This window comes from Copadichromis virginalis, linkage group LG11 (genome assembly GCF_057382275.1).
Source record: "Copadichromis virginalis isolate Kocher_CV1m ecotype Utaka linkage group LG11, C_Virginalis_male_GT1.1, whole genome shotgun sequence".
NCBI classification, from domain to species: domain Eukaryota; kingdom Metazoa; phylum Chordata; class Actinopteri; order Cichliformes; family Cichlidae; genus Copadichromis; species Copadichromis virginalis.
This window is the reverse complement of record NC_140628.1, coordinates 34,648,348-34,668,623: the sequence shown is the minus strand read 5'-3', so window position 1 is coordinate 34,668,623 and position 20,276 is coordinate 34,648,348. Positions and strand designations below refer to the sequence as shown.

General features: G+C 37.7%; 1 protein-coding gene across 1 annotated transcript in view; it reads right to left on the bottom strand.

Moving 5' to 3' along the window:
- The window catches only part of dgkb (diacylglycerol kinase, beta), an 80,431-nt gene extending 65,152 nt beyond the window's left edge, over positions 1–15,279 (bottom strand). Inside the window, exons 1-5 of the mRNA XM_085472170.1 lie at positions 14,903–15,279; positions 12,371–12,510; positions 3,818–3,894; positions 3,408–3,428; positions 2,765–2,912 (exon numbers count right to left, since the gene is read on the bottom strand). Of these exons, the coding sequence (XP_085328296.1) occupies positions 2,765–2,912; positions 3,408–3,428; positions 3,818–3,894; positions 12,371–12,440 (316 nt within the window). The 5' untranslated portion in view covers positions 12,441–12,510; positions 14,903–15,279. The remainder of the gene's footprint in view (positions 1–2,764; positions 2,913–3,407; positions 3,429–3,817; positions 3,895–12,370; positions 12,511–14,902) is intronic.
- Between the last annotated feature and the right edge of the window lie 4,997 nt (positions 15,280–20,276).

Genomic DNA, 20,276 nt, shown 5'->3' with positions numbered 1-20,276 from the left:
AGTGCAAGAAAAGGTCCGCTATTAATGACACAAATTAGGGCAACCGTCTACCAAATGAACTGTGAAGACTAAGCTTTAAATTTACTGGACCTGAAAACAGGAATTTGGGTTTGGTTTCTCATTAATGTCTGAGTTTCTTCTTTAAAACATATCACTTGCTTCATTCTGTGTCATTAGATGGACACAAAGGGTGATGGGAGGGCTTATAGCTAGCATGCTGGATCAATAAGGGCGAATCGAAACACTCGCACAGGCTGCACTGATCCAGTTTCACACAGCCTCGTAATTGGGGCAAACAATGTGATCAAATGCTGCATGTGCAAAAGATCATGATATGAATAATCTAAGTTAATGGCCTTAGGTAAACTATATTTCTTGTTATTTTTCTAAGTTTTTTTATTCTGTGGACAGCTTTTGTCCTGATTGAGTTAAACTTACATTTAATACATGAGTAAATACAGTAACCTGTTAAGATTCTTTAAACCTTTGAATCAAACCAATTACCAGGCTGTGTATTCAAACTATATTAGGATATTATGTTCACTCTTTATGATTATTAATTTACTTACTAATGCACTACCAGCTAACCAAGTATTACTTTCAAGAAAAAAATAATGCCTCTATGTAAGGCTACAAATGAATTTATAGAATGGCAGTTATAGAAACCTCATTGTTTTGCTGTAAATGTACTCCAGTACTCCTCAATCTCCACAAGGAAAGTTTTCAATTTCCAGTCACAGAATAAGACTAGTAACTGGAGAACATTTTTTTATATAACCTTTCTATAATAAACTCATTTTTTCCTGTGGTTCAATGGCAGAAACATGTCTAAATCTGGGAGGCAATTCCATTATTTTAACTGTGCTTCAAATCAAATGTAACAACTAAAGCCCACACACATCATCACACATCATTTTTAGTTATTGTTATTTAAGTTCACAGTAATTAGGAACAATACAATGTTTTTGGAGGAAACCTAGTTATGAAAATTTTACATTTAATCAAGCCTACACAAACATTTGCTACACATTATTTACATAGTTTTAACAGAAATTTGTGAATAGCTCTACTACAAGGTTATCTTTCCCAAAGCTGGGAGTCATGACAATTCTGAGTTTGTTTTGTAATTATTGTTAGGACACTTAGAATGAGGTCCGGTTGTACTTTATCTGAAGCTGACATTTCACACAGATGGTGCAGCTGTCTTGTTTCATGAAACAAAGCTGATGTTTTTGTTAGACAACCCATTATTCCAAAAAGTTCTCCACTTAAATAACAATATACACTTAGATATGATTTTCCATCTATGCATTATGCCAGAAAAGGTATCCTCCAAAAACAGAGTGCTTATGACAGATTTGTTCACTGCATGTAAAAAGAAAAGAAGCTATATCTTAAAAATGGTTGAATGTATTCAAAAAAATCAGAATATTTGGTACCAGAAATGTTATGTTTTAACTGAATCTCTTGGTTTGGGCTTTATCTATTTTATTGTATTTATTTTTATTTATTTATCTACTCATTCTCTCTCACACACACACACACACACACACACACACACACACACACACACACACACGAAAGTTCATTATTAATATTGTTGTTAACATTGCTATTAAGTTTATATATGTTTCATGTATTTGTTCTTATAAGGCAGACAAACAGATGTTTAAACACCTTTTTTATTTATTATGGGAAGAGAAAATATTTTTCCCACATTTTCTTTTATTTATTTTTAAACCTTGAGTGATCTGCTTAAGTTTTCCTTTTGGACCTATTATACATGAAGTAAAGCTGAACCAGGAGATTAGCCAACTCAAGCTCTGGCAGTATAGTCAATAGCTAGTTCACATACACACTGTTCTCACTGCTTAGTCACCTTGTGTGTCATGATATCACACTGGAGAAATATACCACAATAAACTGAACATTATGGTTATACAAGTTTATTGTTCAGTTTATGAAAACCATAAATTAAGATTACATTTTGTATTTTGACATTTTTATTGAGGATTTATTAAAGGCCGCCAATATTAGAAGTGTAATAAAAACAATACCAAGACAGTTTTGCCCAACTTACTCTGAGTTTATTGTCTCAAAAATTCAAATCATCCACCCCAACCTCCTTCCTCTGTGGACAATGAAACTTCATAAAAACCTTATCTAATGAGAGCTAGAGAGCCTGGTCACTTGAAGATAAAACACATGTTGCTTTTTAGCACTCAGTGACACGAGACAGACTTTATTATTAATTATCTGAGCTGGTAGGCAGTCAAGGAGGTGTCAAAGCCAAGTGGCAGTGCAGGAGATGCTGTCTGAACGAGGACTGATCTGAAGTGTTAAGTATTATTTTAATATCAGTTAGTCATTACCACACACAAATGAGACATTAGTATATTGCTATAAACAAACAAAACTATTGCCAAGTCAATTGGCAGCTTCTACACTACAATTTACACTGAGTGCCATCGGGCTGGACTTGGCATTAAATTGAATAAATTGTCCAATGGCACAAAACAGAAACAGTGACAGTGCCATTTTTTTTCACACAGCAAAGGAAGAGTAAAGTGATTCATTCTCTACGATGACAATAACAATCCCCAAAAGAAGCGCAGTGAAGGACGAGAATAACTGACATATTGGCTGAACCTTAGCAACACAAGTGGGGATGTTTTCTTATACACATCACTGACTATAAAACACCAACATGCTGTGTTTATGAACTGAGGGCATGTTAGGGAAAGAATTTCTTTTCTACACTTACCAGAGACTCGAGGTTTGTCAGAAGATGAGGGACTGGGTTTGGGTCCTTTGTTGCTAAACGACATGTAAAGGTGTTGACAGAACTCTTCAGGGAGTTCACTCTCCAGGAATGTTTGCATAAAGACCTTAAAGCCCTGGAAGTCAATCTCCTAAAACAAAATAAAAATAAGAGCGCTAGTTGTTGAATTCAGGTTTGAGTGAAATGCCGATGATTTTCAGTATCATGTTTTCAATATTTTGCAAAATGTTGCACATTTTTGTACTTGGCTATGTCTGAATTGTTTTGGGTTTTAGCTTCTTTTATTTACTGCACTATGTGTGGCCTACATACAGATGCCTTTTTATGCAGCTTTGATGACAACTGTTTTTGTTTTGTTGTGTTTTGCTAGCTGTATCAATTTGCAAGTTGTGTTCAGACAGATACAACAGTGAGCCTATTTTTTTAATGTCATTTTGCTCACGCACATGGTTATTGCCAGATTGTGGTAAACACTTTAAGGGTTTAATATTTTCCTGCAATAGGTTGCATTGCCTCTAGAAGTTTCTACAATCCTTAAGAGAGTTCAATTATTTAGTGATTAGAGAAACTAGAAAAACACAGACAATAAATGAAAAATAAATCAAGAGGAAGAGACAGCAGATACCTGGCTGAGAATTTCCTGCTTCTACACTCCGCAGCATTGAAGAAAGAAAGAATCGCGACATATTCATGGAAGTATCACATGGTTATGTCATTTAAAATGCACAAAATAAGCACATCACATATTTACACACATTTTGAAAATGCAGTTATGTAGTTGTGATTATCTGTTATTGAATTAGAGATTTGTGAACTGTTATGATGCAGCAATTAGTAGTTGAGTATTTTTTTTTTAGTTGCGTTCTTGATTATTGTTTTATCTTTAAAATGTATGCATGTTTAAAATCTCTCTAAATCACTTACTCATGTTTTCGGAAAGAAATGCTGAAGTGTGATATATGCTTGCTGTTGGCATTTCCTGAGTCAATAGACTATAAACTATGTGTTATATAATCCAGTATAAACTGAACATACCTCTTCTGGATTGTATTTAGCCAACACACCATCTCCATGGAACTCCTGCAGCACATCCTTCAGCTTCTTGGTTGAGTCTATGAGAAAACATTCAGACATGCTTTATTTGTGTTATGTTTTATATATGATTGATATCTACATAATTCAGTTATATTATATAGTTCAAAGTACTTTGCATTTTCTGGTTTTTAATTTATAAAAACAAATGTGGGTTCATGGAGTTACCCTATCTGCAGTAGGTGTCATTTTTTTCTGTACCCATGCAGGTGTGGATGCACCTGTAAGTGCTATAGAGGCATGCACGTCATGCACTCAGTATTGCTGATTTAACTTGGATGCAGCATTTTGATGCCTACAGGGAGACACACCTCCATATGTGAGTCAGACCTGTGAAGATGTATTCTGCTCTACCAACTGTAAAGGTCAGACCATGAATGAAACCTGACTTAATATCTTTTAGATCATTTTTTATATTAACCATTATTCAGGGCTTCATTAAATATATCATCCACATTTAGTACAACTACAAACCAGCCATGGCCTTTAACAGGACACGTAAACAGGCATGGCAGACATTTGTAAAAGTACCTCAAGTTCAAATACAGGGCAGGAGTTGAAAACACCAACCGGGGATAACAACTAGATAAAACAGAATTGTGAACACATGTAAAGGTCACAATAACATACTAAAACAAATACAATACCAAATAACTATTTTCAGCAGGGAAGAGATGGACCATTAATGAAATATGCAGGCTGCTTGCAAAGTGAATTAGTACTTAGATAAAGGAAAATGCATCAGGTTAATTCCCCTAAGATGTAAAAAATGTGGTAAATTACAAGTTCTGGGAAAAAGTATTCACTTGAAATAAAATAATACACAAACATAATACACTTAACTTGTATAAGGTACTACTTCTAAGGCAGACAGAAGAATAAAATAGCCCTGAATAATTTTCATTTTTATTTTTTATTTTTGGTAGATACATCTTTAGCATTTTTAAAAAATACTTCTCATTTATGATGTAAGCGCTATATTTTGTCGTGACATGGAAAAATAAATCCTGAACACTCAGTTTATAGTTGTAGCAAATTAACAGCTAGAAAACTACAAGTGTGAATATTTTATATACAGTATGATCTAATTTTATTGTTAGAGGTAGAGTGTACAGGATTTAAATATACCAAAACCTTTGTATTCCTTCTAGTCCATATGAACAGCTGGTGTATTTGTATAGCCAAATTACTGTATCTTTCAAGTTAAGGGAAAACTAAGCAAATATTTACTGCTCATTACTTATTAATAACCAATCTCTATACACCCACTGGCTGAGATGCAGATGTTTGTCTAGCATTGATGATTGAGGCGGTGCCTCGGTGTGGTTGTTGCTCGGACCTCAGCTGCAGCTGTGATTTCATCCTTCTGCTGCTCTTTTTCTGCTGGATAATTTTAATTCCACTACCAATTCAACCTGCAGCATTTCTGTGACAGATGTGCCACTGCTACTGCATGCAGGTATTGTTACATCCAGTGCAGACTAATGTGTGACAGTCAGACTCAGCATAGGCAGTTGGGGGACAAGGTGGGTGAATGTAGTAAATGTGAATATGAATACAGTATATCTGCTCTATTTATCTCTCTAAAAGCAGTCGTACACACACAGCTGAAGGTGTGCCCACTTTAACTGTGGTCACAGTCGCGTGTAGCATATATTACATGATAATACAACTCGATATGGGTAAATATTAAATGTAAACATTATGTAAAGTTAAAAATCTGAATTGAACCACACAAAAATGATATAACTATTGTCATTTCCCTGAAAGAGACAAAATGCCAAAGACTGCTGTGACTAAAAAACAGACTGAAATCACCACAGTGGCTCATTATTTTCACTCTCTGTTTAAGCACTCAGCACTGGACAAAAATAACTTCATCAGGCAGAGATTTGCTGTGATAATTACTGCATGCTACAGAGAGTTTATGAGCCCTACTGCTGAATCAATTTGCTGCACCACAGATACCAGGTTCTAATGTTAGTGAAGTTAATTTTCTCACATTTCTCTCTAAGCACAAGTTGGTGTGTGCACATTACAAATTACATTAAGAAGCTTGTTTAAGTTTGTGCTTCACGTATGGTATCTTTCTGCTCTCTTTATACAAATGAAAAAGGCCTGTGAGGGATATTTTTTATGTTGATAAGTAATTACTGTTTAATTACTGTTTTTCATCGTCACCAACAGATAAATATGCACTGGCCATTGGTCAAGATGGCCTACTGAAATTCAAACTGAGTATCAGAATGGTGACTAGAGATGATTTAAGGGACTTTGTGCACAGCATGATTGTTGGCATCAGGTGGTGGATCTGAGTGTTTTAGAAACTGCTGATCTGCTGGGAGTTTTCAACACAACCATCCCTACGGTTTACAACAAAGAGCCCAAAAAGAAGAAATTATCCAGTAAATAGCAGCCCTCTGTGCAAAAATGGTTTGTTGATGTCAGAAGTCAGAGGAGAATCAGCAGACATGCTTCGAGCAAGGCAATCCTTACTCAAAAAACCACTTGTTACAACCAAGGAATGCAGAAGACCATCTCTAGATGCACAACATATCAAAAAAACTGAAGCAGGTCACAGCAGCAGAGGACCACACTGAGTGCCACTTCTGTTAGCTTAAAAACATGAAGCTGCGGTTATAATTCACATAATTCACTTTTTGTCTTGATTTCTGTTGCACCACTGGAATGGTAGGGTTACAATTGGGTGCAAACAATAAGACAGCATGAATGGTACCAGTGGTTACTGGTGGTAGTGATGTAATAATGTGGTTGTGTAATAATAATGTAAAAACACGTTGTGCCCCTTAGTACTAGTGGAGCATCAACAAACACCACAGGCCACCTGAGTATTGGCGCTGACCATTTCTATGTTGCAAAGTGAAAATCTGGTTTCTGGAACCTGACGGTGAGTTCACTACATTGTCAGCAGATCTTAATCTACTAGAGCAGCTCAGGGTGTGCTGAAACAGGAGATTTACATCAAGGATTTGCAGCAATAGTGTGGTGTTATCATGCCGATATGCACCAATGTCTGAGGAATGTTTCCAGCACCTTGTTGAATCTGTACCATGAATAATTAGAACAGTTCTCAAGGTAAAATGGGCTCCAATCCAGTTCCAACAGGGCATAACTGAAGTGTCCAGTGAACATATGTTTGTCTGCTTGTGTGTTTGAGCTGAATAAATGTTTCTAGAACTAAAATCCCAACCTGCTATGAAGTAAATCCAGCAGCCCGGGAAGCTGAGGTTATGCTGCTGTTTATGAAACCGAACAGCATGCCCCAGATTTATAATCATCTGATCTGTTGAGAGGTTAGCCTTGCAGTTAAGGAAGGGAAATAAAGAAAATAAGAATAAACCTGTATAAAAAGAATTTGATAGAAAAAAAACGTATTTCAGAGAATCAGACCTTAAATAGATGTAGTCTGCTATAGAGCCACCAGTTACTATACAAGAGCTTGGACCTTATTTACCACACTGCAGATTCTGAAGAAAAGACATGTCCAAAAATCTATGTGTTATTGCTAATAATAGCAGGTATTCTGTCTCTATTTGCATTTGCATTTGAGCTCTCTTCCCCTCTCGACAGCAATTTGTCACCTCCTGCACTAATAGCTTTGGATCTTTGATTTTCTCAGGACGCATTTTACCAATACAGACTAGAAATAAACAACCCACACTGAACTGACTGTGTGTCATCATTATTGACCATCTTTATGAGCACACCAACTACGCAAAACCATTACCGAGCAGAGTGATTATGTATCCACTGCCTGTTACATTCAGCAGGCACAGCTGAATTACAGTGTGTTTTCTCTATCAGGATAATGATTTAACCATTCTGTGCCACACAATAATGAGGAACAACAGAACAGAAATGTAATGTTTTTGAGGCTCATAAACACTCTGAGGATTTTTTTTTACCTTCTTTGGTAAATAATTGCCCTTCTGTTAAACAGCTCACTGCCACATAACTTGCATTAGTAAATCTATTATATGGATAGAAGCTCTTAATTGTTGTGAGCCAGATCTTAGGTGCCTGCCTCAGCACACGGCCATTAAATCGTTATGAAAGTGTGAACTCCTCACTTTAATGAGAATGAAGGGTGAGATGCAGTACAAGGGAGATAAAAGTAGAGATTAAAAAGGAAGGCGAGGGGATGTGATGTCCATTGTTATAGCTCAGATAAAGGGATATTTTAATAACCTGTAGCTGCAGAGGGCACAAAGAATCGCCCCAAGCTCATTGAAACATAATTATCCAGAAATTGTCTTCCACACACACACATCCACGTGCATGTGCCTCCACACATGTGTAGATAATTGCCCATTATGACCACTATGTGTCTCTTTTTTTATTATACTTCTTCCCTTCTCCCCTTTCTTCTATTTTGAATGATTCAAACCCAAAATATTTGCAAAACACGTAAAAACCCCACCATAATGCACTATGTGCCAAAAAGAAGAGGAGCGTTTCACAGAATGAAGAACAATGTTGTTTTAAACCAAGTGAGAAGCTGGTACAAGAGCTAAAGAGATGGAAAGCATTAATTATTAAGATTCAAACTAAGAGCAAATGAAATAAAAAATTGTTTCAAATGACTAAAAGATGTCTTGTTTGGGACTGAAAATAACTGACATATGAAACATCTACTGTGACGTTACACAAGGACACTACAAAAACACCACTTAGGTTGTAGAAACACTGAATATGTAACAACTATTCTTCTCCACAGCTAGTTCCATAATTTGTCTCACTTTAAACGATTTACTGTGACTGGTGTTCGTATCTCCAGCGTCTGTCCAAAACTATGCGTGGGTGGTGCACGTCGTCCTGCAGCATGCCAGGTATCATCATATTTTCCATTCCTGGTACCATTTCAAATGATGAAATGTGTCAACATGTTGGAGCGTAACATAAACTCCAGGAATCCAGAGCGCAGCCTGGTGAGCAGGGAAGCCAACTGTTGGGCTGCAAATGAATCAATCATAGCTCGCCACAAAGATTAAACGCTTCAGCAGCTTCAGTTTTCTACATCAGCAAGACAAGTTAGAGCAGGCAATTACAACGTCAAGATTATATAATTAGAACAACTGATGTTAACCACAGCGACTCTAACTGCACTGCAGTTTACATTAACAGACACACTGTTGTTGTTACCGTGGTGGTTTGATGCTACTGGAGAGAATATGTGTTTGTGCGTAGTGCACGGGAACGTCTGGGTTTTGCTTCCATTTATGAGGAGGATTACGGAAGGCATGATGCTGAAATCCTGCCAGCTTTCCAAGAACTTCCAGTGACGAAGTGAAAACTTGCCTCAACTCAAAACTCACGTGTGAATTGGAGAAAATTAAATAAACAAAGCAGTGACACGAGTTAATGAGGAGATACTTAAACATATTTGTTTTGCTTTTGTAGCAGAGAGTTCGAGCAGAATACGTCATCTATTTCCTTTTTTGTGGAGGGATCAGTCTAGGATATGTTTATCCTAACAGCTTTAATGTTTCAGCCTGTTAGCAAACAGGATAGCCATTTTTTTGTTGTTGCAGAGGTTAAATTCTCGTCTTTTTTATATAAGGAAAACTATGTCGACCTGTTGCCAATTAGAACCTAACTAAGAGTGACTTAAATTCATTACAAAACACATTTACTTGAATATGAAAGGCACGTAGAGTAAATTACTATTAGAACCTTATTTCTAAACAACAAAAGTGATATTCCTCAAGAGCAGGTTTCCTTCTCTCTTTTTTTTTTTAAATCTTTATAGGCCTCAACCACTCAGGGAACAAAACATTCATTGCCTTAGTTATTGCAGACTAAGCTTTGCTTTCAATTCCAGCCTGCCATGTCATAAATAATAGGAGGGCAACACAAAGACCTGATGTTATAACAGCTGACATGTAACCTGTAGATGCTGATTTGAGTCCTTGTTCAATTGGTGGGTTCTCCTCTCTCAGGATTGTTTTATTTATTTTTTTTATTTATTTTTTTATTTTCTTGTTGTTATGATGCTCATTCACTGCCAGTAAAAATATCCTTTTATAAAAAGAATAAAATGCGCAACACACATCTACTGGAAAAGTAAATGCAGTCACACAGTCGTAGGCTCTGTCTCAGTGCCATGCAGCCTGTGAGAAAAGAAGCACTAATGGAAAAGTCTCCTATGGACTTAGCAGAAGCAAAATACTCATTTTCCAAACTGCAGAAAAAAAAACATGATGTGATGATCTACCCTTATGTTAAAGTGCGTGGGTTAACTAAGGGAGAAGAGCACCTCTGTGTGTTAACTGATTGCATTTAAAGGCTGTGCAATAGGAGACTTTGGAGGTGGGCTGTAATCTGTCTTTCCAATCAGAAGTGTTTTCTGTGCTTTTTTTCAATTGGCTGTGCAGGAAGATGGTTTGGGTGGGATTAGCTCAACTCTGTCCATAACTAAAACTGGCCTAGTGAGTGATCGGGCTTTTCTCAGTTTCAGTGCTCTCCCTGTGATACACCCTGAGGTAAACGAAATGTGGCAGTAACAGCATGCTGATTCCAAATATAGAGTGCAGGCTTTTCAATTTAAAACGATTCTGGTTCACTAAGACAAACATGGTGGTAAAAACAAAACTGGGAGGTGCATGCATTTCATGAAACTGTAATTTTGCATGCATATCCATTTTGTCTGTAAGGAAAAACATTTCTAAGCATAAAGTGCAGAATGAGGCCCAGTCTTATTGTATAGATCCCAGTAAGAGAACAATATTCTCCAGAATGCTGGGATGAGAAATTACAGGAAATGTCCGTGTATACTTACCGGCTCAGTTATCTAATCCCAAGTATCTCTTTTATTTAAAAAAATCTGCTGATGAAAAGTCAATTGCAGTTTTCTGCTTCTTCACAATAAATGTTTTCACTCATCTGCTCAAAGACCAAGGTCAGCATTAAGCTTCAATCAAAGCAATGAAACATTTTCATATTCCTATCCTCCTCTGATTATACATGACGTATCTACAGAGAAGCATGTTTCATGCTGACCTGAACAGAGAAGTGTTTTAATGGCAACTCTAGATCTCAGTATCACACAGAGGAGTCACCGTGCATGACTTCAACATTTCAACTATTTATCGTTTGGATCAGAACATCAAGAAACTTGTTGATTTAACTTCTGTCCGAATGTAGGCTGAAAACACAGTTTACACAAACTAGTTTAAAAGATGGATCTGTGTATATAACTTAAACCTGTAGGTGATCTACAGTTTATTAAGATGTCACCAAATAGATTTTCACTTTAAATCCTGCACTCAGAATGTAGACAAAACTTTATACTTTCAGGACAAAAAATTAATAAGGAGTAGTATGATGTAAACAAATCTGCTTGCTAAAGAAAAACAGAAGAAAAGGTGAGAGGGAATAATAATGACTGTTTGGTGACACGGTGTTTGTGAGACTGCACATAAGTCCATCTCCTTTGCCTATCCCTTAGTTTAATTCTCATAACCCTCTCTGGTTAGACAAAGAACTAAATAAACCAGACACAAACCAGACAATGAATCTGGCTTTAAGCATTCCCAAGAAAGCATATTGGTGTATTTCTACTACAAAACATGGAAAAAGTACACAGTAGATATCAAGTTACCAACATTTGATCAAGAGACTGAAGTTCCAGTCTCCTACTGTTAGGTTAAATCATCACAAATACTTTGTAATAATTGACTCTCAAGCTACCTGACTGTGATTATGAAAAGAAAAAAAAATAATGAAACAAAATTCATCCTTTCAGAAGAATCTAAGCAAATTTTCTGAGGTTACCATGGTTCTGAAGTCTGGTCATAGACTGTCATGTCGTGACACATTAAGGCTGAGCATTTTTGCTGTTGAAATTGGATGTGATGAGTAAAAGGTTGATCTGACTGACAAACAGAGGGGCTCTGCATGTTTTTCTTCCTTTTTGGCTCTAACTGGGATTTACAAAATTCATGTTGTATTTATTAACACATGCAACTAATGACTGAGCTCAGAATTACTGAGGCATCGAGGATGACAAACAGTCATTGTCCTATAGACTTCCATATGACCAAGCTTCTTTTTTGGAACTAGAGGAGTCATCTTCCTGCTGGCCATTAGAAAGATTCCAGGTTTAAGGCACTGGTTTGTCTTTTCAGACCTTGAAGCTGTATTCCTGTGCTGTGGTCAATCCTGTGTGCAGTTTTGACTTCTCCCTGTTCCTGGTATTCTAAATACATGCATGTTAGATTGATTGGTGACTCTAAATTGGACACTTATGTAAGGCAGATAAAGTGGTTTGCGCTGTGAAAGTACTTTGAATGGTCAGTAAGACTAGAAGACACCAGTTGCAAGTCCAACTTTTGTATACAATATACATTTTAGGCTGCAGTTTAAGGACACAGATATCAACCAGACTGTGTAATGTCACCTCTTATTGTCCCTGAAGAAAAAGCACAGCTTCCTTAACACAGTCAGATGCAAACTGAGAGTACCTCCTCTACTCACACTGAGTGTATTCCTGTAGCAAGGCGAATTCAGCTGGGGTCAGTGTGACCCATTTGTCCTGGCTGCTCATTGTGTTCAGGCCACGTCTCTATATCCACCGTGCATTCCCCGTGCAGCAACACACAGCAGGGAGTCTCACACTGGAACACAACAAGACATCAAAATCAGCCCGATTCACCCCCACAGACATCTTTTCTTTACATAATGTCAGTACAAAAAGCAAAGCTGGTAAGACGCAACAGCTTTGTTGCTGAATAAGACACAACAGGATTACATATATTCTCCAATTAGCTGGAGAAAGCAAACATTTGCTGGCACATTTTAAAGCAATAAAGAAATAGATACATTATTTTTCCTCTGATAATCAGAGCACATTTTTTCTTCCTGCCTGTTCCTCCTTCTGCAGCTGCCATCTCAACTAAAATGTCCCTCTTCCTCTGCTAGATCTTGGTGTTTCAAGCATTGAGATTCGTGTTTGTTAGCCAGAGCAGGATGAATAATTTAAAGTTTAAGACATGTTGGTACAAAATACACTATCATTAAAAAATTTGATCTTTTTATACATAGAAACAAGTCCCAACACTAAAAAACAAACAAGTGATATCTAGTCCCATGTATTCACAATTCAATTTATGAAAATTAAAAACTATCAACCCAGGAAGTGTAATATTTGTGTTATACATAATGTCACAACTCAAATATTGCAGTATATTCCTGCCTATCGTTGCTTTGGTGGTTTTGGTCCTTGTACTTGGAATATGCATTTCAATAAAGAGATTACAAAAAATAAAGCCAGTTATAAAAATACATAATTCGACCATGGGTGTGATGTATGTGCAGCGCTGCAGGAAAGAAAATAAGCCCTGAATCTAAAGTCAGCTCATCTGTTTTGCTTAAATGGTTACATCACGAAATGTCTGCAACAAGTGGAGGGATCCTTGTATTTAAAAAAAAAATCCTAATTTGGACATTAAAAGATTAGAGATCCGCCTTGGTGCTGCTTCAAAACATCATCCTGAGCGGTTGCTATGAAGACAACGTGATCAAGTTCAGGCTAAATGGGTTTTTGTAGGCAGGTACTTCCATTTTTGAGCAGAGTCCAACATCCAGGGTTTCACTGGAGGTAAATTAAGTAGCGTCAATGTTTGTGCTTCACCAGTACTTTTGTCTGCATTATAACAGCTTTTAAAGCATGATGTCAAACAAAACGTGTCAGACTCTGTGGCTGATGTAAAGCATTGTGCTCCACTTAGCAAAGGCAAAACACAGAACATCAATCACATGTAAAACAAAGGTGTTCAAACATTAATTTCAGGTTTGACAGGAGAGTATTAAGGATTAGATATCGTATCAGAGAATGGATAACATGCCTCGCTGATTTTTGCCCTTTAATTAAAGTAAATACTGAATTGCCACGCAATGCAAACACATCTCTGAAGTAGTACCAATTCAGCCAAAATCACAGCTCTGCTGTTCAGATCCACATGACCTTGCTTTCCCTTTTATTTTTGTGGAACGAATGTGGATGCAGCTGGATGTTTCTGTAGGTGTCACTCAGGCATCTGTGTGGGTGTGTGTATGTGCGCGTGTGTTTCACATTGCCTGTGAAGCATTTGACCCAATAACTGGGAACTGAAAATCTGGATCAACAAGTGTTCATTCATGTGGAGAATAACTGTGTGTGTGTGTTTGTACGCTTGTGTATATTTAATATACAATAATGTGCTTAGTATGAGGTATGAATTTGTGTACTTTAGTTTGAAATCATATCTAAGATCGTGTGTGTGTGTGTGTGTGTGTGTGTGTGTGTGTGTGTGTGTGTGTGTGTGTGTGTGTGTAAATACGCATGTGAATGAATGTTCAGAAAGCTTGTGCCACAGTTACTCTGAAGAGGTGATAGGCTAAATCAAGCCTATATACTTAATTGAGTGTCTTTATTATTATATGCACTATATAGCCAAGATAAAGCAACACAATATGAAGCCACCGGTGCTGCTGCCTTAACACACTGCGTGCGTGGGAATCAGCCTCCCTCACATAAACTTTGATCTGCCTCTGGAGCTTAAACTAGAAACGCTCTGCACTGTCTTTCTTAATGTTTTGCACAGGCAGCAAAAAAAAGAAAAGGAGCTGATGGGAAATCTTGTTGTTTATATCAGATCTCCACTGAGTCTAATTCCAGCACAGAGATACAATCTCAAATATAGTACTGGTGTGTGCAGTACGTTCCTGCTTCGCACTGCACTGTAATCATCCTCCTTTTCGGCGTTGCCTGACTGCAGTGCATCCCCACAAAAACACTCAGCTGGCATCCTCTGAACAAAACCCAGCTCTGCAAATGTTATCAGATAAGCTTCATTATCAGTTAGTAGTGCAGTGAGGAGATAACATGTAGAACCATGTGTTACACACGACTTGGAGAAGATCTTAGCTCAGACACCACTAATGCTTTGACACAGAGAATCAGTAGGTAGTGGCCACTGCGACATGCAACACAGGGAATCAGATGAGAATTCAACATGCCTCGCTCACCTGCTGCAGATCTGGAGTTAATCACCAAGACAGATGAGGGAGGAGTCCTTTTGGGCAGGCGTTTTCAGATGCAGCTCCTCACTCACATTCCTGCCGTGCCCTCCTCTTGATCTTCTCTTAGCTGCAAGGCAAGGTGGGTGTTGTGCAATTAGATGGAGTGGAAGAGTGTGTATCTGTGTAAGAAAAAGAGGAAGGAAGGAGCAGCAGCAGCCCTCTCTGCTTCCTGTCAGTGTATGAGTATGTGGATGGGTTAGTGTTTGTTTTTCTCTGAGGCAGAGTCTGGTCAGAGCAGCATCACAGGGGATGTGGGGTGGTGAGAGAGAGAGAGCGAGAGAGAGAGAGGATGAGGGAGAGTAAAATCATCCAGCGCTGCTCTGCCTGCAATGATCAGTTTCCATACTCCCGCTCGCTCACGTCACATCCCTCCATCCCTCCCCTCTACTGCTCTGTTATTCACCTTCCCCTCCCTCCCCTGAAAACCCGGAGGTCCTATGCTCTCTCGCTTTCACTCTGGCTTTCTCATTTCCCTCCCTACTACTCCCCAATTCTCTCCTCCTTTCAAGCTATCTTCACTCTGGTCACTGTGTCACACATCAGCCGACCACATTAGCATTCCAAACGGCAGGCAGTAAGTGCAGCAACCTGTAGGATGTTCTCTCCAGAGGGCTGAAAAAAGGTGGGAAAACTAGAAAGATGAAGACAGAGATGTGAGAGAGGGTGAAGGGTGAAGCACAAGTTGAGAATGAAAGACGAAAAAGGGTGACAAATAGAGTGGAAATAGAAAATGACAGAGATGATGCACAGGAGGTGGAGGAGGTGGTGGAGGAGGAGGGCACGCTTTTTGTGAGCAATTTTTTCCATTCTCTTCTCCCATTTTTGCACAGAGGACACACAAACATAACATCAAACAGATATGAAAGCTCGTTTTCAGTACCCATCAAAAGAGTATAGTCAATAATGAGAATATTTGTGATTTTTAGAATAGCTTGTTAAATGTAGCTGATCTATAAATATATGGACCTAACACTGGTGGTTATAAATCCATTTGTAGTTATTAATTTGAAGCTATAGACACACAAAACAGTTACGAGATGCTTCAACCACAGTGTAATTTTAATATATGTATAGAAAAAAACAGTATAGGTTATGTTGATATGCAACAATAAGCACAGCAACAATATTAACAACAATACCAAAAACAACATGAGATGAGGTATATTATGAGCATCAGATGTCTAACTGACTAGTGGCTCAGAAACCCATCATGTCAAAGTGCTTGGCATTAAAGAACATATCCACCCTTCCTCTACCCCTGTGTAGCGTAAGCCTACAAAGCTTATAGATCCAGAGAGAATGCCATCACCATGGCTCTCCATGTCACACTGACCTATCTTAAACAGAAGAGGGCATAGTATGTGAGGATGCTTTGTATTGACTAAAGCTCTGCATTAGCTGATAGGTTTCAATAACTTCCTATTTGTGTGAATCAAGGATTTCCTGTCTTACCACCACCACAGTCAGATTTACTGGAACATCTACGTACAAATGCAGCCCACTTCTCCCCACACAGCCTGAACACAAAACAATCATTAAAACTGAATATGTCACAATAGCACTGGGACTAACTTTAAACATGAATTAGAAAGCCTACAGAGATTAAACCAGGATGGTGTAAAAGCTCAATTTGTTACTGAGCATCGATGAAACAAAGAAATCACAGACTGCAAGAACCTCTCCCTGCTAAACATTAAAAGAAGGTAGATAGGTGGGTTACCAGTATAAGCTGCATATATGTATAAAAGTCGTAACCACCATGACATCGGCTTCTGGTTTCTGGCTATAAACAGTAAACAACGTCTGTGTCTGAAAATGTATTCAGAAAAAGCAATCTATCTGAAGGCTTAACTGGTGGTGAAAGCACTTACAAAAAGACTGATGGTCCTATAAAAGTTTCTCATGTGATGTCATAAACAAATAACCCAAGAGTTGTCTGCCAAACAGGATGTGATATAATCACTAGTTGCTAGGGAAAAATCTGTAATCCCTGACCGATTGCCAAGTATTTCCTGCGGGTTGCTGAAATTGTCTGCAAAGACGTTGCTGTATCAAAAACCTCCTTGTATTTGCTTTGGTCACGAGCAGACTGTCACAGTTGCCTGTAGTTTGCATTGAAAAAAACTGACATGTCTGCAAATACTCACTTACTACTTGCCAAGCGGTAATAAAGCTTAAAAAAGTGCAATGCAAATTTTTACCTTAAATTCACGAATTCTCGATTTCTGGATTACATCACCTTTTTTTTTTTTAAAGTGATGCAATCCAGAAACAGTTATATAAGAAATTCTCCAAAAGTCACCAACACGCCACCACACAGTTAGAAGGTCCAGTTCAGTAACTCAAGCCTTGACAGCCAATGGCTATTGGCTCCACATACTTTTGTTTCTAGTTGTACAAAAATTTTAACTTCATTTTTACTCAAGCTAGATGCTTTAACATGGGAGTCTGACTTGCTTTTGGAGTGTCAAGTGGCCATTTGAGGAGCTGTAGATGTTTTAAGATAAGATAAGATAACCTTTATTAGTCCCACACGTGGGAAATTTGTTTTGTCACAGCAGGAAGTGGACAGTGCAAAAGTTATGAAGCAAAAATTAGAATACAATAAGAATAAATACAGTACACAACTGTACAGAATAGAATAAAATAAAATACTATATACAGTAGAATAAAATAGAATAAAATATACAATAAGATAAAAATAGAATACAAATGCTATATACAACTGAGTAAAAATACAACGATGCCAGAAAAGATTATTGCACTTAGTATTATTGCACATGTGTGGATGTGCCATTAGCACTGGTGCAGTTTCTATCTTGAAGATTCACAGAAATCTTGCATGGTTAATCAGTCCTGCCTGCCTGGCCACTTAGGAACTATTTGGTGAGCTATTTTTTTACCACTTTTCTACATAGTGTACTGGATGCATCACAGGATGGCATACCAACTTATAACAGCACACAGGAGAATTTTCCTGAGAGCGATAAACTATCCTGAGAAAAATAAAGGTTTCGCCTCACTGGGAATAAACTGCTTTGGCTTTCAAACAGTCATATTTCTAAGATTAAAATAATGCTTCCTTTTGTGGCTGTATTTAAAAAAGAGGGACAGCTTCCTTAGGTGATGGGTGTTCATCCTTCATTAATATTCAAAACACAGTCATTGACATTTTAGACATTTGAGCTGATACTCCTATTCAAAGAGATGCATGCTGAGTGCTCACATACAAATTAGCTCAATTTGGCCTCAGTTGAAGCAATCAATAGTAATGAAGTCAGAGGGTTAAAGCCACACCACTAACATATGAAATGTAAGAAATCTCCCCAGTGGCACAGAATGACACAAATTGGCACAAATTTAACCGAAATCAAGTTTCAGTGTTGGTTTGATGCAGGAAATGTCTATCGTAAGAATGAGTCACATTTAACCCTTTCAGCCACACTAAGTGCTTTTGTAGTCTGAGCTCAACTGACAGCTGGCTTTTCACTATAGCTTAAATTGTGGTAGTTATAAAGATTTGACGTTGCTCCTTTTTATGATATTTCAGATGATGAAGGGTGTCTTCCAACTTTGATTTTGGGGCCTGGATTAAAAGATAAGTGCCAAACGCATAAACACAGGTGTTTAAGTGTGCAGCAGAATTGTTTTGTGCTATGTTCACAACAAAACACTTCTGCAGTAGACATGAAGGTGACTCAGCAACAGTTCTTGCCCTGCAGTTCTGCTTTTCACTCAATGTTGTGCAGAGAAAAAGACTTGAGAGTAATAAGCATTTCACTTCTTGGAACAAACCTAATATATCCTATTCAGTTACCAGCCCACCTTTAGATAACCTGTACATTGAAACCTTTTATGTAACCTCCCACCTACTGGAAGCAGCATTTAATCCAACCCACAAGCCTCAGCATGAATTGAGTTTCATAAAAGGTTGCTGAACAATGACCCAGATATTGGCAGTGTGGCAGTGGCGCCTCCAGGCTATCTGGGTAGGTCATGTGGGCGTTTACATTTGTGTCAGAGTGGCAGAGCCAGTTGAAATATTGACATGTCCTTCACATGTGACTAGCAATGACTAACTACAAGACATCTGCTTCTCAGAGTGATGTGCAGCCAGGATCTGGCCGATTTTACTGTATAATTTGAGTATAATTAAGTTCATTCTAAAACAAAGAAATCTATTATAGGAAAAACATAATTACATAAGTGTCACTATTAAAGTTTATTTACACAAAGTAAACTTTAAGCAGCGAGCTGTAAGGAGACACTGCTCTTATCAGCTTGTAAAGCTGTAATGATGAACATGTTGGCCAACATTGCTGCGTCTGCTTCCTCTTTGCATATCAGGCAAACACAAGCTTTTAAATGTCAGTACTTACTGCCTCCGGCTTGGTATCCAACAACTCCTCAGTGAAATGTCTGGCCATTTAGATGCTAAACGTTCCGCTGTGTTTACCAGCTAGCTGATTACTAAGTTTGCTGCGGTGCTTGGCAGGTTCATCAAAGAATTTTTAGTGTAGTTTCAAATTAGACTATAGGGAGTGGGACGTGTCAGACCGAACCAAAACAGAACATTAAAAAGAAAAAAAATCTATGAACAAAGGCCTGTTCTCCAACCAGTCATACTGATTCTGCAAAATATTAATGAATCCAAACACAAATACACACAAATACAAGTGAGGCCTGCTCTACAAAGGTGGTTTCGTTTACCCTAACATTACCAGTTGGGCTAACCAAGTAAAATATTTTACAAAGTAGTTCAAACTAAAATATATTTTTTAAAATAAATAAATATGTAACACAGACTGAAGGTCTTGTGTGTGAGAGAGAAAAAATATTGTATTTAATACACTGTAGGAATGTATATGTGCTTTAAATAAGACCTACTGGATTAATAATGTTTAGATTATATAGACCAGGCAGGGAAGTAGGCAGGTTTGTTGAATGTGTGCAGACTTGTCAGAATTATATTTGTATCATCAAGAAAGTGGAGGGACGTGACAGACTGCAACTGTTATTCCAGTAAATGTTTAGATGTGCATAATATTGTTTTAGCAACAGTAAAAAAATAAATATTTATAATATAAATAATTCAAGTAGAGCTGTAGCCTACTGGCATTATGCCAAATATAGATTTTTCAGCACAGCCACTTTATTTTTAGAGCCTAAATATTTTAAAGAGTGGCACCAATTTAGCTCGAGTCAAATTCAGTTCTTTATAAAAAATGAATTATTTGTGAAATTTTTTTTAGAACATTCTGGATCCTGATGACACAAAAGATAGCCCTCAGATGTCACTAAGCTCCAGGAGCAACAGACC